The sequence below is a fragment of the Takifugu flavidus genome, chromosome 13 (assembly GCF_003711565.1).
Source record: "Takifugu flavidus isolate HTHZ2018 chromosome 13, ASM371156v2, whole genome shotgun sequence".
In the NCBI taxonomy this organism is placed as follows: Eukaryota; Metazoa; Chordata; class Actinopteri; order Tetraodontiformes; family Tetraodontidae; genus Takifugu; species Takifugu flavidus.
Genome location: NC_079532.1, coordinates 8,334,080 through 8,351,908, shown reverse-complemented (window position 1 = coordinate 8,351,908; position 17,829 = coordinate 8,334,080). Strand labels below are relative to the sequence as shown.

The window sequence follows — 17,829 nt, the reverse complement described above, 5'->3', positions numbered from 1 at the left end:
TGAAACATTTCCTATTCCCCTAAAGACTAAATGGAGCAGTGAACAAATGGCTTCCTGCTGTGGGCGGTGATATTTCGCCTTCAAGCACCTTGGAAATTTCTGGAGGTCTTTTTTCGGAGCGGCGCTATCAGTGAATCTAATTTTGTTCGGCGCGGCGTGGCAGAGGATGACGATTTGTCGGCCTCATGACGATGATTACAAAATACAGCAAAGAGGGGAGAAAAATGAAGTGGACTGGTGTTGAAAAATCGAAACTCCTGGGATTAATGAATCAGACGGGAAAACATAACGGAATGCTGGCCAGCCCTAGCTAGACAGGCTAATAGCGCCTGCACGTTTTATTAAAAGGAGCAGTAGAGGTGACATCGAGGAGACACATGAAACTGGATAGAGAGGATGTGACTCTCCTTTGATCATTATATTTACTAAATCTTGGGTTTGGCTGCATTAGCATTTGCTTATTTAGCCTTTCAGTCGTGGATGTGATGATCCTGTTCAGTAGAACCTACCGGACCCACAGGATGGTGTGTTTGCTCCTCATTTATCTGTTGCATGTTCGTCTTTGTATCTTTTCGTGCCTCTGATGTAGGAGAGTCGCAGTAAAATGCTAATTAAGTCCTTTGTAGTCTTCTGGCCTCTTACATTTAGGGGGGGAAAAAAGTCAGTGGCTCACTGGTGAGAAAGCGCATTAAACCCTTTAATGTACAAAATAATAAAGAGTAACAGAGAAAATGGCAGTCGTTTCCATAATAACAGATGTGTTATTGATGACAGTACCGCTCGTCTTCTCCCATTAGGTGCCAAAACATTAACGATGGATGCAGAAGCACAGATTCGCTTTTTAATCAATACAAAAAGAAAGAAAAAAGATCTACAGCGGAGGCCATCAACGACCTGGGTCAGGTCAGTCCAAACACAAACCAACAGGCCGACCCAATTACAAGCCAGAACCCACCTAAAAAGGTGGTTTTGAGGAGAAAGTTAGAGGGGAAAAAGTCCAAACTTTGCTGTTTTGTTCTATTTCCCTGCCATTAAAACTGCTGTTCCAAAATAAGTCAGGATACAGATGTTTCCCGCCCTTCTCTTCCCTCATCCCGTCGTCTGTTATCCAACCCAAGCACTTGATTACAATGTAAATGCCTCATAATTTGCATAGGCAATGTGGTCCAACTGAGATGGCTTTTTATAGTCGAGCACTGCGGCGTTCTACTCTGCTCCCCTCACAAAACATCCCTCTCATTAGCTGCGCAGTAGCTACTCTTACGTAAAGCTAGCGCAGGCGCGAGGCCCGCCCACATCTGAAACCTTGGTTTTCGATATTTTCGGGTGTACTCTCTGACAGTGTCGGCTTTCATAAGGACAAACGTTTGCCCGCAGCTTCACGTGTCAGTCGTGAGTGGGCTCGTGCCAGTTCGGGTTATGATTCATTGGTCAGTCGACAGGACATTTTTGGCCGGCGTTGCTTTCGGTATTTTAGCTTCGGCAACTAGTGCAGTGATTTTTTTATTTATTGTAAAAGTCCTCATGTGCAGCCATCCCGAAGCCTCCCTCCTGCTTGTCTTCCTATTATATAAACCCACTGGAAGCGCTCAAAATTGAATGCAATTGTCTGCAGCTGCTGCCTGCTAAGTCTTATTGATGCCAGGCGAGATGCTCTTTTTCTTGTAGCGTATTTGACTAAATTCCCGATCCAGCTGCGTCAGGCCTTTTTCTTTTTTAAAAACCATAATCTGGGCCACATGATTGGGATGCTGCTGTTCCAGTGGCTGTCAGCCGGAGCTCGTGCGGCTAGCATCTGCCGGCGCAGCGGCGGCTGTTTGGCATGCAGCAGCTCTTCTGCAGGTTGTTGTAAGCCCTGATCCATGACACGGCTGTGGGTGCAGGTGGGCCCGGCCCGATTCGTTCGGCGTATCGACGCTCATCGTGGGTCGGTCAGCAGAACAGGATGATGCGTATCTGGGGCCTCGAGCCGCCCCGGCTGTGTATGCATCTAAATGTTTCGCTTCTCCAGAGAAATCCAGGTAATAAAAATGTTGTGACGGTTGAAGATTATCGTTAAACGATTCGGCGTCGGACGAACATGTTAACGCCCTTCTAATTAGGATGTAATGTGGGTAATATCGAGTGAACGTGCGCGCTCCTGCTGGCTGCTAATTCAGGGCAAACAAACACAGCTGGGTGGCGGAAGGAAGCGCGCTGCCAACTGAGGCAGCCGCAGCGGTGGTGTCGCTCCGGCTCCTCCCGTGTCTGATGTCTTTCACCATCACCCTGGGCTGGCCAGGCGTCCAGTTCTGCACGGTTATCGTGCACGTGCAGGTAAACGAGTCGGCACATGAACTGGTCAGCAACACATCAAAAACAGCCGCCCACCGTGGAGACGCTCGCATTCATACTGTTTGCTAGCGTTTGCAGGCTAATGGGACAGCGACTGGGGGAATGTTTTATTGAAGGCAGATTCTGAGCTCGTTTGATCCACATTGGGTACCCACACGTTGGAGGTGAGAAGGGCCGAGGAAACCGAGTTCTGGGGGCAGACTGGCGAGGATTAAAGTTGAATAGCGTTTTGATGATGACAAGATCAAAGCAGAAGCCATCAAAGCCACCGCCTCGTCTTAATTCACCATTCTGTCCAGGTTGGATCAGGATGGTTCCCGGTTGGTCCGTTAGCAACAGAACAATGACTTGGCTCCAGCCCAGTGATCTGTTGAAGGCTCCCAGCCCTGTCACTGGAATCCACTGATGTCACCGGTCTGTCAGCTGACTTCACGCTCCCGGTTCCTTATCCTGGGATAAGGCTCGGAATCCGGAGCGCGATCCAAAAATGTGATGTCATTTTTCCCTCCATGCAACTTTTGGAATTAGGAGACCAGTGATCATCGTTTGCCTCTGTGGACCAACTGGGCAGCAGAGTTGTCACCATTTGTCCACGCTGGGATCCAGGGTCGGACCAGTCGGAGGCAGATGGAATCCTAATCCCGCATGGGGGGACCCAACATCCCAGTTGTTCAGAATTTCAAGGTGGGGGTGGGGGGTGGGGGGGGTTCGGGCTCTGATGCTCAGAGGTATTACAGTTCATAATGCACCGCACACGCTTCGGTCATGTGACTCCGGCTCAGCCACCAAACCACTGAACGAGTGCGACGGCCTTCGCCGTTTTAGATCATTCCGGAGTATTTTCAAGGGGATTTGAGGAGCAGATGGAGAGGGAAATTGCTCAGCCTTCCGCTGCTCCCGTTTAACCCTCATTTGCAACCCGGAGCTGAATTTCTCTTATTGTCTCATGCCTCCGTCCTGGGAGCGGCGGAGCTCTGGCACGTTTGTCCCCACCGCCGCCACGGCGCCGCTTCGCTCCTCTCTGGTGATGCACGAGAGGCGTCGGTCTGTTCGGGAGCTGAGTGGAGCAGGGAGGGGCAGCTTGCAGGCGCGCTCACTGCAGCGGATTTGAGTCCGTCCTCGTCCTCGCGCCCAGCCCACCTGGGCTTTTCCGTCGCTCGCTGTTCCGCTCCGCTCACGTTTCACACCTGTCCCTTCCTCCCGTCGCGTCGTCTCACTCGCCATCCGGCTCTGTCCTGGTTTGGCTCTCCTGCCGACTGCCTCTTTGGAAATTCGGGTTCTATTTTCAGCTCTCCTCTTCCCCTGCTGGACTCTCGCACGGCCACCGCCTCTCTCCCGGGCCCCCTCCAAATGGGCGCCGGATTGAGGCGCGGGCTGATGGCGGAGGTTAAAACCACAAATGCTGAATTTTCCAAACCTGAGTCCCTCCTCTGGGAGACACGGGTGTATCAAAAGTGAGGCCAAATCTGCTTTGTTGAGGCTGAAGGCTGCGATCTGGGGAGTCGATCAGACTGTTGAAACCCCCGACAGCCCTGGTGGGTGCAGCTGTGCACCGGCTCGGTCCTGGGAGGGCCATGTTTATTCATGTGTTGACCTTTCTAGTCCAGGTTAGAGCTGATTATACACCAACAGCTTTGTTTCCTGGCGGGTGACAGGCCTCAGCGCTGCTTTGTGGGCTTTATCTTTTCTGCTCAGCAGTGCTGTTGTCAAATCTGTGTGGTTTTTTTGTTTAACAGGTCCAATGATATCAAAATCCACCCGTTATGTATCTGTCCTACTTGGACCTCGCGGTTCTGGTACAGGTTTGACCGGTTTCCTCGCTGGAGCTGCCGACTATGGAGGAAAATGACTGTGGAATTGTTTCAGAAGTTTTCTATTTAACTGAACTGAGCACAGATGCTTGGAAAAACTGCCCTTTATTGGATGGAAATAGTCCCTCCGGGCGGAGAGAGGAGCTCGTCCTGTCCTTGTGAAAGGAACATGAGGACATTCTATCAAAACCCACCGTATTGTTACAAAACCCAACTTCTTTTCAAACCACACTTTGCTTTCAGAAGCTACACAAAGAGGAAGCACAGGTTAAGTCAAGCTGGAGTTCATCATCCATGGCAGGTGGAACCAGGTTGGGTTACTGTCCAACGTCGGCTGGTCCTGCCCCGTGTCAGCAGGGTTTACCGGCATCCTGACGTGTGTGAAACCCCTCTGGCTGTAATCAGCGTTTCCAGGAGGACGCATCCTACACGGCTCCGTTCAGACTTCCATCATTTCCATGGTTACAGCAGGTCACGCTCCAGCTATTTAAAAGCGGCCCAGCGAGAGACTTTAGAGGCTTCTCCGCCGCACCCGTCGGATTACCTTAAAGAGGCAACGGCGGTGTAAATTTCAGGGTGGCGTGAGTGACGAGGGTGGTTTGAAATGGCTCCTCGGGGCAGGTTCCGTTTGGCTTTGAAGGTTGTAATCAGGAGGCCGTGGTGTAAACGTGAGTCTTTCTGAGATGATGGCAGAGACGTTCACAAAACGCAGCTTCAAAGCTAAGCTAACCTTTTGTTTCTCCACTTTCTCCCCCACCCCCTCCGCCCGCCTGGCTCAAGGGGAAGAGGAATAAGCCAGGAGTGGAAGCGGCAGATACTCCAGACTCGGCACGTGCGCGAGGGGAGAAGAAAGCCATCAAGTAAGTGCTCAGGAACCGGGCGGGGTGGAATGATCCGGTTCTAACGGACTTCCCTTGATGTCCCAACACAAACAAAGCAGAAAGTGAAATAAGAATCAGCCCAATCTGCCCTTAAATGAAAGGTTAGCCAATTAACCAGTCCAGCAGATAACGTCCCGGTTATCTCGGTGAGGATCCGGGCGGGGTGAGTCCACTCTCTGACTTATCTTATGGGTTTTAAGTCTCCCCGAAGGCATCTGCGGTGCCTTCAAAGTGGTCTCGGTGAAACAGCCGCTGCGCTTTTCTCTGAAATCACAGGTTTTTGTTTTTTTTTCCAGGGCTGAATCTAAGTTTAAGGCCTTTTCTTCTCCTGATGAATCAAGGCCGTAGGTCAGTCGCAGCAAATGTCAGCTTTAGCGAGGTGCTTAAATCCACAAAATGCCTCCATTAACCTGCTGATCACGACTTCTCTCCCGTAGCCGCCTGTCGTCTCGGGCGTCTGTGAATGTTTCTGCTTAACGCCTGTACTCTGTGAATGTCCTCCGAGGGGAGCGTCTTGGTAAACGTGGGCATTTTCTCTCTCACCGGCTCCAGCGCCGCTGCGCCCTGTTGGTCATTTCAGCTTCCACCTTCTCTCTGTGTGCACCTGCCCCCCCGCTCTGTCCGCTGACCGCCGGCCACACTGATTCACCCTTTGTCCTCTTTTCCACCTCGTTCGCTCGTGTGTTTCTCGCCGGAGACGGGAAGCGAGTTTTTTAACGTTTTCCCTCTAATGTTGTTGTCAGAGGTGGCGAACAGACTGTACCCGCTGTATGTTTCCATGAACTCAGGACCTTTCTGGCTGCATACCTGCTGTGTTTCTGTGTCTTTCTCCAGGCTGCTTTATGAGGAGCTTTTGTGACTGTCTTTCCCCCCTCCAGGCTGCCCCCCCTCTCTTTCTTTTTATTTTGTAATTGTGACTTTTCATCACCAGGTGGACAAATAGACGGTAATGTGGTCCTGCATTCTTATCATGTTGAATAATTCCTTTGATGCAGCTGTAAAAGCGACCCCCTCCTCCTCAAACCGAGCCCGGCTCCTGAAGGCGGGAGGACGCGGACGCTTGCTCGGTGCCGGGGCTGCCTGTGGTTGTGTTGCTCTGACCTTTCTCTCTCTTTGGCCGCAGTGATCTAGACAGAGACTTTTGGAATAACAATGACAGCAGCACAGTGCAGCAGAGGTGGAGCTCCTATCCGCCAAAGGAGTTCGTACTAAACATTTCTCCCTATGCCCCATACGGAGATCCCCGCCTCACACTCAAGTGAGTCTTGGTCCAAGGCTGGTAAGAGACTTCCCCCCTGAGCAGGGCTGTAACGAGGCAGGGGCACCACCTCTCTCCCCATTCCCCCCCGTTCCTCCTCTCTTCCATCCCTCATCCCCCAGCTGGCCAGCGACCACCTCATTAGACTGGGCCGCTGAATGCGGACGCTACAACGCCTGACAGCTTATTAAATCCACCTAGTTTCATTATTCTTTATTATTTCTCTTTGCCCACGGAGACAATTTTCTCACAAGTCATATTTAGCCAAAAGGCCTTTTCTTCTTTTCTTTTTTTCATAAATGCCAAGCAAACTGCACATTTCTTTTATTACTGTATTGATGTGTAATGCGATTTCCATCAAGGATGATGGTAATGGCACCCATAACAACCCACCCAATCAAGTGGACCGGAGGCCAGCGATGGTTACTAATGATTACTCATAATCTGCTGGGGAAATGTGAGCGTAGGAAATGTCACACGCGCACATTAAAGCGTCCCTGCGACGGCCATTTGACAGCCCAGGCCTGGAACACCCCCAGGCTCATCTCTCGTCACCTTTTCACGGAGACGGAGGCGCACGTTGGGATGCCCCCTACTCCCTACAGCCCTGCCGGTGCCACTAACTCCTGAGCTCTAACCTCTCTCCCATGGGGTCTAACCATGGAGACGGACAACCCTTGTAGCCTCTCTGCTACAGACATCTGTGCTTTAACCCACCGCCTCTGTGCATCTCTGTGGTTTTGCTTGTGTGGATCCAAAGTGGTTGTGGAGGGTTGACCGTTACACCAGGTGCCAGTGTTCACCTGTGGTTCACATCTGTCTGTGGCTTCTCTCTGATCCTCAGTTACCCCATATCTATCTAATCCAACGTACACACCTGACCGTTCCATCGTAAAGGGAGATGAGGTAAAAGTGGTTTCATGAGCGAAATAAGAGGTTTAATAGAGCGGTTGCAAGGTCGCACCCAACTCCCCGCGGGCCCCGAGAGGAGCGTTAGTGGAGACAGCTTGCTGCCAGTCTGATCCACCCTCTAATAACTGGTCATCTTTAATAGACCTAGCTGTCGGGGGCCACGTGTGAGATTGCCTGGAGAGCAGCAGCAGTGTGTTTATGAATGGATTACTGTCTGCAAATCCTCGCCTGAAGATAATGGATGCTGATCCCAACCGGCTTCAGACCTGCGCGCTGGCGTTTTGTTTACTATTTGCAAAGCCCTCCGGCCTTCTGTTTAAAGTCTTAACCTTTCCCCCGTGAAAAACCGATAAAGGCAGGGCCGCAGTGGCGCCACATTAAGCTGCTATTATTCAGGAAAAAGGCAGGTTATCCAATTAAAATAAGGCGGCGTTTTGACCCCGAGCCTTTTTAAAGTGGGAGAGACTAGAGACGACCTCCCGACTCCGACCCATAAAGTGTCGCTAACGCCGACACACGGCTGGGAAATCATTTCCTGTTTTAGATTCCCCCGAGATCAGCAGCCTTCAATCTCCGTGACACCTGCCCTCATTTATCAAACAGGGTAGCTTTCCCGTAAAATCTATGTTTGTATTTATGGTGCTGGATGTTCAATACCGTAATATTTCAGCGCCCAACTTTATCTTCCACCACAGCAGCCGTCCGAAGACACCGTTTTAAACCGCACAGTCGGTCCCATTTACGCACGTCATTACGTGAACACGCCTCTTCTGATGACCTCGACGAACGCGGCTCGCGTCTCCTGCACTGACCGTCGCTCCAACAAACGCCAATGCTGTGATTGATGACCGATCCACGCGCACTGTCAGGTCAATTGGTCAGAATTAAATGTGAAAGGTGACCTTCAGGACGAGAAGATGAAAGTGTAGCACGCAGACAGACACACACGCGCATGACTGACATCCTATTAGCTTCCACTGTTTTGTCAGGGGGAACAGAAGCGGCGTGCATATTAATTAATCTGGTGGTGTCACCAGAGGGCACTACTGTGCTTTAGTCTTGATCATCTCTTTTGTCTGAGCAGACACGAGCTTCAGGAGTTTTAAGAGGTCCAATTTCACAGGAAATGCTGGATCGTTCCTGCGCCGGGCGCCTCCCTTTAGGAGTCGGAACTATTATATTGCTGTTATTAATGAAGTGATGAGCAAATTCCAGATGTAAAGATGTCTTTATAGGAACAAACACGCTTGTCTTTACCGCAGTCTCCCTCGATGAATCCATTATTTGCTCATAAAGCACCTCCATTCTCCTCCATTTGCCTGACTTTCCCCCCTCTGAATTCCTCTTTTTATTGCATGCTGCAGATTTCAAACACATAAATGAACGGGAGAGTAAGAGCTGAGCAGCCGATGTCCACACACTGTCGCCGCTAGTGAATGCTGGCAGCTGTAATCTCGGTCCTCCGGCCCCAGAGGAGCGACTTCTTGCTGGTTTTCCCCCCCTTCTACAGGCTCTTTGTAAATTCTTCTCGTCTTCTGCTTCTTCCTCCCTACTGTCTTCTCTCCTTGCACCCATCCTCCTTCACCCTGGACTCCAGACCTTTTCCCATCCACCCGCCTCTCACTCGACCTGGAACAGTAGATTCATCCGCTCACACACACACACACACACACACACACACACACACACACACACACACACACACACACACGACTGATCTGTCCCACTTCTGTAGCCATGTTATTTCTTAACCCCCCTCTCTGCATGTTGTGTGTGTGTGTGTTTGCGTGCGTTTGTCTCTCTCTCACTCTGTGGTGTTTTCCTTCTCTGCCCGTCATTATTCTCCCTCTCCTCTCCCCTCTGTCTGCCGCGGGACCTCCGCACCCTGTTTCTGTCTCTTAGTGGGGCAGTGTCAGGGAGTCAGAAGGGGGCAGCAACTGGGCATGGGGATAATGGGGGGGGTCCTTATCACAGCGACAGCATGAAGAGCATGGTGACGGAGGGCGCGAAGGTCGGGAGGTGGACGACCGTCCAAGGCCACGTGCAGTCCGGAAGATTGAGACCCAGCGAGTGAGTTCAGAACCCAGACGAAAACAAACAAACAAACAAACAAACAAGCACTCCAAACACAGCGCTACAGAACGTCACATCCGTGCACTTTATAGGTGAAGCGGCAACAGGTTTGTAGCAGGATTATGTATTTGACTGTAAATCTTCCATTCCCTGTACAGAACTTATGAAAACATTCAGATTCCCGCGTGGTTAGTGCTGTAAGGTCGTGACCTTTGGCCTCTCACTGTGGTGAAATGGGGAACGTCCCCGTGCAGGCAAGAGAACGCTTCCAGAAAAAGAACAGCACCATCTGGCACCGCATAATTAAACAAAAGTCAGATCCATGTGCATCGATCTGCCGTGAAGAAAGTGACATTTCCCCAATTTTGACAGTCTCATTTCAGCAGGAAACCGGCAAAACGACATTATTTATTTATTTATCTATTATGCCCCCATAATTAAAAACGAGGAACGGCCTAAACTGGTCTGGCTGCAGGAAATTGTCCCACAGCGGATGACAAACGAGAGTTAAGCCGAAATCCCAGCAACAATGAGAAAATGATTCCACTCAGAATTGCTGCAGTTTTGCGTCATTTGTCTCCAAAAGTCGTAAATCTGAAGCGTCACAACGTCTCTGAAACATCCTACTGGTGAAAAACCAGCTTCACCCTTGGTGTATCGCCCCCCCCCCAGATCCGCCTGTCTCGGTGACTTTGCCGTTAAACTTCCACAAACACCTACAACCTGCCCCGAACGAGAGGAAAGTGGAGCAGTGAAGCACCGTCCCCCGCAGCATGACGAGACACCTCCCAGCCACATGTGGGTCGCCGCCCGCATGCCCCTCCCCCCCGCGGTGACGTCTTCCCTGATTTAGCGTCTATATTCACCCTCGTGTAAACGAGGCAGTTAATTTTCGCTTCTTGGTGATTTTTTTTGCACCTTGCTTTGGCACCTCACGCCTGTGATTTATTCCTCCACAACACATTTACTCCCGTCACTCCCTCCCTTCTCATTCCTCCCTCCTCTTCTCATCTTTCTTTTTGCCCCCCCCCGTCTATAATTGGATTCTATTTTCAGGCACCTATAAGTGTCTGCGTCTCTTGTGTTTGTGTCTCGCACCCCATTTTCTGCCTCTCCTCCATCCTCACCCTCTTCTTTTACACTTCCATCCCTCCCTCCCTCTTTGGTTGTGTCAACTCACTCCTCATCTTATTCATCATTTTGTTACATTGTATCCTAGAACATTAGAGGGGTAGTTGCAACGAAAAGCCTCGCGTTATCCGCTGTTAGAGGCAGTAATGACGAATGGAAGACGGTACCTGTCTGACGTGAACACGTCTCTCCTGACCTAATTCTATTTGACGATCTGGCAGGAGAGGAGGATCGACGTAGAGAGGATGAAAGGATATTAGCTGATGTACAAAACTGTAGGTAAACACAGAGGCGGTTTACTTTGAGGTGACGTTACTTTAAAAAGTCAATGAAAGAGGATGTTTGTGAAGAGGAGGAGTAGAAAGTGAGAGAATGAGGGAGGGAGGGAGGCAGCTGGACGCCTTGGTTGGCTGTTGGAACGTCTCCAGAGATGTGGCATCTATTTAAATGGCGGAAGTGAGAGACGGGAAGAGAGGCTTTCAGAGATGGGATGAAAGTTAACCAAGGAGGGAAGAAAATGGGGATCTCTGGTCACAGGAGAAGCTCAGCCAGGCGCACGACCCACGCGCCCCGACGAGGTCACCTGACGCACTCTCGCTCCACGCCGGTGCGGACAGTACAAATCCGACCTCTCACTCCCTCACGCAAACAGCAGCCGAAGGCCGCGCGCGCGCGCAAAGGACACATCAGACACGGCGGGCGAGCTCCCTGCCGTGCTCGGCGCCGTCCCACGAGCAGCACACGGCACACAGCGATCACTCAGGCTGCACCTTCTACTGCTATTTGTGCTACTGCTGTTACTGCTGCTGCCTCACGTTGCTCTCTTTCTCTCTCCTCCACCTCCTGTCTCCTACTCCCTACACTCCTCCCCCTCCCCCTCCCCCTGCCCCTGCCTCTACTCTGTCCTCCAATGTCACACTTGCTCTTCTCTCTCCTCCACCTCCTGTCTCCTACTCCCTACACTCCTCCCCCTCCCCCTCCCCCTGCCCCTGCTTCTACTCTGTCCTCCAATGTCACACTTGCTCTTCCTCTCTCCTCCTCCTCCTCCTCCTCACAATCATTGACTTCCTGTTCTGTTGGACTTTCCGGCCTCCCTGATGTCAACTGGACTCCTGCTGTGCCTCCGTGCCCCCCCTGCCATGACTCTTCCTCTCGCCTGTGTGTCTCTTACCTCGCTTCTGATCAACTCACCTCTTGCTGTGGCTCCTCTCCTGTGTCTGAATCCTTCTTCCTGATTCCTCACCATCCCATCCTCTGTCGCCCTTGGCCATCCTCTCGCACTCTATCTTCCCTGCTCCTCTGTCTTCCCAGCTTTGGGGATCCAGTCTTGTCCTATGCATCCACTTTGGAGCACATCCCGTCCGGGCCAGCGCGGCCTCGGACGCTCCTGCGGCAGCAGAGCCTCCAGCAGCCTCTCATCCGCCCACCAGGCCCCGGCCTGAGCCACCCCCCTACCACATCCCAGAGCTTGGGACAATTAAACACAGCGACCGGCCAGCCTGGGGGAGGAGGGGGCGCGGGGAAAGGAGAGGGGGGTACCGGCAGCGGTGAGGGTGGGGGTACACGAGGAGGTCCCCGGGGTGCACGGGGCAGCCCGGCGGGAGCAGGCGCCTCTCGCTATAGGGGAGGCGGAGCAGGAGGCCGCTCACGGGCCAATCCCGGCAGCTGGGATTACATGATGGACCAGATCCGGAAACGAGGCCTGGATGTCAAGTCCTTCCTGTGAGTTCATAGATCTCCGTCTGTTGCCTCTCTGTGCATTTAAGTGTGTTGTTCTGCAGCCGCCATTGTGGGATGATGTATTTGATCTGTGTCTACTGTTTCTGCATCAGATTAATGTTTAAGTCAAGAGTTTCTTTGCTTTGATCCTTGTCATATACTATTCTGGGCTGCCTCTTTTGGGTGTTTCCTTTGAAGCTGCCTCTGACATCCAGGGAAGGATATTATCTCCTTGTCAAAAATAAGTGTGCTGCTCCTCATACGTAGAGTATAAAATGGAGGCTTTTGTGTAGAATGAATGTAATAATTTAACTCTGATTTGCATGAGAACGGTGATGAGAAGCCAGTGCTCTCATCAGACTAATTTATTCCTTTAGAAAGTGTAATAAATATGTTGTTAAGGTGTTATAGGTTTAGGCTCTGTGGCTTTATAAGAAATGGATTTTATCTTATTAAATTGTCATAGATCATAATTATAACTAATGATTATGAGGATTTATCATGTGGGGTACTAAACAAAGTCAAGAGCCTTTCAAATCTCATCAAGTGAATGGACACATTACAATTACATTACAATTACCATACATTAACGGCCAGCCGTTAGCGACTTTGTGCACGCACGGTGCCGTTTTACTGCTCGTTGAACATCTTTCAGCATTTTAAACAGAGGCGGCGCTGCGTGCATGAGGAATGGCGAGGTACTGACAGCATATTGGGGGCTGTTTTGGTCCCGTCCGGTGATAAATGGTTCAGTGTTTACACTGCGCGCTCTGTTAAACAGCAACATCTGTTTGGACGGCATTCATCCTGTCTGCTGCGATTGTCTCCGCAGAACGGAGCTGGCGGTGATAGTTCAGGATATTTATGAGCAAAACTCCCAAAAAATACACCCACTTTTTTCCACCGGATTAGATGAATGAACTGTTCGCTAAACAGACACAGCGGCGAGGCACAGCCACCTTTAAGGGCCGCTTGCAACCAAAATGGCGTCCTCTCTTCTGACATCACGCTGACCTTTATTCCAGTAGTCACCCCCTGTCTTGTGTTCTTCCCCCAGCGTGCCGACATGTGTGTCAGCACGCGCGCATCACATGTCCGTGTGCATCAGTAGAGCCACGAGGGTTAACCGGCGGCGTGTAGATTCGTGTTAACCCTGAAGCATTGATCGTGTGTCAGCAGCACCATTACTCCTACGACGTATTGTTACATAAGGGCAGGCGTATGTGGGGGACGGGGGGGCTGATAATTAGATGAGGAAGGACACAGCAAAGGTACGTGTCACATGGCACAGGATCAGCTTTTCACTGGAGGATTTTGAGCTTTTCCAGGCTTTTATTATGAACTAATGCCACTCAGAGTCCTGCCTTCCAGCACACCCACCCTCCGCCAAGGTCACTGCAGACGGCGCTCAAGCGCAGGACGCATCGTTTTGAGGAGCGATTCGGGTTATTGTTGTAATTTCTCCCCTGCAGCGGCAACCCCGTGTCTGATTGATGACAAAAGCTGGCTGTTAATAGAGGTGAACGCTGTTCGTTTCAGTCCCGGCCCCCCTCCCCCACCGGCTGAATTATGGCCAAGTGAATGTCCCGATGTCACTGACACAGGTTCCATCTTTTTCTAACCAAATGTCTCTCCTGGGTGATTGGTCTTCATGCCGTTTTGGCGACAGAATCAATAATCAAATCAAGTTTTATTGATGTCCGTTGCCACCCTCGCTTTAACGCTCGTTGCATTGATTAAAACGTCTCATTGGTGTTTTTGAGTGTAAATGCTCAATTTTAAAGGTGGAGAATCCAATAACTGGACTACTGAGGTCTACAGTTACTGAGGGACGTATGGGAGGATGGTGACCTAATCCGAAACACAACCCTATAGTTCTAAAACTAGTCTGCATCCGATGATGATGCACCCGGAACGGCATTGACATTTATAGAGCAACTCCCCCCACCCCCCGCTATAACCCAATACTAGATGGGTTCCTGTCACATCGTTGTGGATAGCATATGTATGCTGAGGTGTGACCTGAGTCTCTGACAGGTTTAGAATGGGATTTGACCAGTATGGTTACTATACAACCTGATTTAGCCAGTAAAAACGGGTCTAAATGCATAGAAACATGTTGGTGCCAAAGAGAGCGTTTCATTAGAAGGCTAAAGCTAAGCTACCAGATTTCAAAACAAACACTTAAATCATTTTCTGAAAGGTTAACTTGAGGTGAAAATGAAAAACCAGCCAACGAAGAGGCATTTGAGTTAATCTGACATATAATATTGGCGCTTACACACAAAACAGGGAGCTTATTTAAACCAGGCTTCAAGCACAGCTCTGATGGCATTTCAGAGAACTTTTGCCTGGTGGCAGCTGCACCCTTTCATTTGGGGGTATTAAGCTGTAGAACCCTGGGTTTGGGTGACAGGAGTGCCGGCGTGGTGAGACGGCCGGGAATTAAAGTGTAGGGGGATAGAAACGAGGCGGGAAAGGGGATTTGGGAAGGAGCACGTGAAGCGGAGTAGAATTGATGAAACGAGAAGAGCGCGACACGGCGAGCGAGAGAGCGCTGACCCAGAAAACGGTGAACCTCGCGGCTCACCTCAAGACAGTGTCGCTCAAATAGCAACAATTAGTCCAGATCCTCTTAATGAGGTTTAATTAAATCTTAACTGGAGGAAGACAATGGGAGAGGTGAATGTGGAGGGAAAGCAGGTTGGACGAGCTCCGTAAGTCAGGGAGCGCTGCGTGCGTGCGTGCGTGCGTGTGTACGTGCGTGCGTGCGTGCGTGCGTGCTTGAATATCGCGCTCATTAACCAATCAGCAGGACTTCCTTTAGTTATTTGTTGTTTGGATGATGTAAACACGCCGGGTCACCTCGTTGGTGAGACTTTGGCCTTTAAGAATCCATCTTAATATCCTTCCCTGGACTGTATTACTGCTGGGGGGGGGGGATTATTCCTCTTGTGTTTCCTGTCTGGACCTGAAATGACCTCTCTTCTCCCCCTCTGTCCCCTCTGCGCCACCCCCGTGTCCGATTGTCCTCTCGCCTGTCTGTTTTCTGTTTGTCTCGGCGGGAGCCAGCGAAGGGAAGATGGTGGTCCTGGCTCTGGCCATCGGCGTGGCCGAGCAAGACGACTTTGCCAATATCCCTGACCTGCAGGAAGCGGCGCAGGCAGCACCGCCAGCCAATCAGGAAGCGCCTCCCGAGAAGAGGTACCGAGCGACGCACGAGTGCTTGTTGTGTGTGACAGAACGGGAGTGCAACGTGACGGCACGCGGCAGAATCCATGTCGTAGGCGGTTTCGGGAATGGTGGTAGCGGAGGGTGGTTGTGCCGCCCTGGAGCGGCGCCACAGTTCAGCAGCGTTGTGGATAAAAGCTCGGTTAAATGTGGCTCAACGCCGCGATAAGTAAACACATAAAGCAATTTGGTTGTTAGCTGTAAAGCAGTAATGAGCTCATAAATCACAGCGCGCTGCATTTATGACTAAACTTTCATGTGGGTGAATAAAGCGGCGCCTTCTCCCGCCAGTGGTCTCGTTCCTCCTGACCGGGATGCAAAGCTCGCATCCGGCTCCAACATCCTCATCCAACACTCCCGCTTCACTAAGACCTCCCTCTGCTAATTGTCGGATCTTCTCTTTGTTTTTCCCTGTTTTTATCCTCTCCAAACCTTTATGCCTCCCGCGTTCCTCTTTTCCCCTCCCGCTCATTAGCTTCCTTCAATCATCCTCTGCTGCTCCGAGCGTCCCGTCTCGGCAGCTCCTCCGAGGGCCCGGAGAGCCTCCTCATTATTCCACGACGTGGTAGACGCTTACATAAACATGCTGCTAAAAATAAACCTTTTCCTTGGCACCTTACGCGCTACGAGCCAAAACATTTCCCCTCATCTACTATCTGAGAATGTTCTCGTCTCCCAACCGCCCAAAATAATTTGTTTAGCGTTCTCTTCAGGAAATGGATCTTTTCTTTCCTCCATTCACAACTAATAAATGTCTGCACAACAATGGCGCTGTCGCGTCTGACAGCCCGACCGTCTAAGACCACAAAGACAGATATGAAATCCCTTCTTTGGTCCGACGGCAGGCAGATGCGACACACTCGGCTTCCCCTGCGGTCCAATTAGGTCATTTAAACCTCACTCTGATTCCGTGGAGAATCGGGAGACAATTTGGAGATTACGTAATAAATGGAACCAAAATAGCAGGGCAGGGCGAACAAATTCTGATTTACTCGCCACGCCAATTACTCCTCATTCACAAGTGTTTCATCGGTTTGACATGTGTTTTTTTTATAAGAGCGGCTCCTGTAATTACAATCCAGTCGGTAAACGTTTTCTTATCAAGGCGTTTCAGCTGCAGGGAGACATTTGCCGGGCCTCTTGTGTTTTGTGCTCTCAAAGCTAATAAAATAGCTTTTATTCGGTGTAAAATGTGCTGTATGAAGGGATTTTTTTCCCCCCCCGGCCCTATTCCTGTGCGTGCTCCATGGATTTGCACAAGCACGAGGCTATTCTTTGAGCAAGAACGCCGCCTCTGCGTGAAGATCCCCCTTCTGCTTTGATCAGGACTCCTGAGGATTTCCAGCGGAGCGGTTGCATGTTTCAGCCATGACAGAATGACTGACGCACCGAGCCCCAAACGCATCATGTTGCCTGGCGATGGGCTTTAAATTCAAATCTATAATAAGGTAAATGATTTAGGCCGGAGGCTAAATTTAGAGAGCTGCTATGCCATCACTTTACCTGAAATGCAACGTGTTAGCGTGCTGCTTGTATATAATTCCCTGCACTATAAGCGCTGACTTCACAGATGTCTGACCGTGATTGAATCAGTCACACTCCTGCCATACTGCTGGTTCTGACCGAGGCTCTCCAGTCTGCAGAGGCAAAGCGCTGCTTCTTCATCCGCTCTCCAGACACCCCCGTGATGTCTCTGCCATCGCGCTCCGTGCATCCATCCCGAGTCCATCACTCATCTCATCTCCACGCGTGCATTGCTGCATGGTTTATGATTTCACTTAGGTAAACAGGAGCAGCGAATTAATGTAGACAAGGAACGAACATCTAGCTTACGCGACGATTTTTAAAAAGCATGTATGTGCTGCGTAATGTAGCCATTTTATCTCTGGATCTTCCAGACATTCGTTAGTTTCAGAAACTAGAAACTAGAAACATCTGAAACTAGTTCAAGGCTAAATAACCTTGTGAACAGGCTCGTAGATGAGGGGTAGTTAAAGATAACGGTAAGAGCACAGCTTGTTTTGAAGTGGCCGCGTGTCACCGCCCGGCCCGGTCCGGTCCAAGGCGAGCTAAGGCGCTATTCCGGTCCCGCTCCCACAGCCCGGGTGGGCGTTTATTCTCCAGCTGCAGCGGACCGCCGTTTCTTTCAAGGTTGAGGGAAAGTTAAAGAGCCTTCATTTAAAATAAGCAGCACAGGGAGCCACACGTGCTAGCGTGTTAACGTAGACTCATTTATGAACCGCGGGTCTTGGAAAGCTCAACCGTGATGTAAGATATGGCTTGTTAACGCCTCATTGGTATTCAGAAATCTGTTGCGATTCGCTGAACCTATACAGTAGGTTCTCCTCCAGTGTTTCTATAAAGGGAACCCGCGGTCCCAGAGAGCTTTGGAACTAGATCTCTCTCTGAGCGTCAAGCCAGCCGTCCAATCAGAGTGTGAGTTTAGGACAGGAGAGGCGGGCTTTGCTTTCCTTTTGCC

At 50.7% G+C, this 17,829-nt stretch overlaps 1 protein-coding gene across 3 annotated transcripts in view; it reads left to right on the top strand.

The window, feature by feature from the left end:
- Positions 1-17,829, top strand: part of syt7a (synaptotagmin VIIa) — a 58,343-nt gene that overhangs the window by 22,187 nt on the left and 18,327 nt on the right. For 2 of the 3 annotated variants that reach the window (XR_008953219.1, XM_057051196.1), the window contains exons 3-7: positions 4,926-5,005; positions 6,150-6,284; positions 9,099-9,266; positions 11,712-12,122; positions 15,192-15,323. Coding sequence is in view for 2 of the 3 variants with exons in the window: in XM_057051196.1 (XP_056907176.1) it covers positions 4,926-5,005; positions 6,150-6,284; positions 9,099-9,266; positions 11,712-12,122; positions 15,192-15,323 (926 nt within the window). In the remaining variant the exon portion in view is untranslated. The remainder of the gene's footprint in view (positions 1-4,925; positions 5,006-6,149; positions 6,285-9,098; positions 9,267-11,711; positions 12,123-15,191; positions 15,324-17,829) is intronic. The other variant, XM_057051198.1, reaches the window with a different exon arrangement.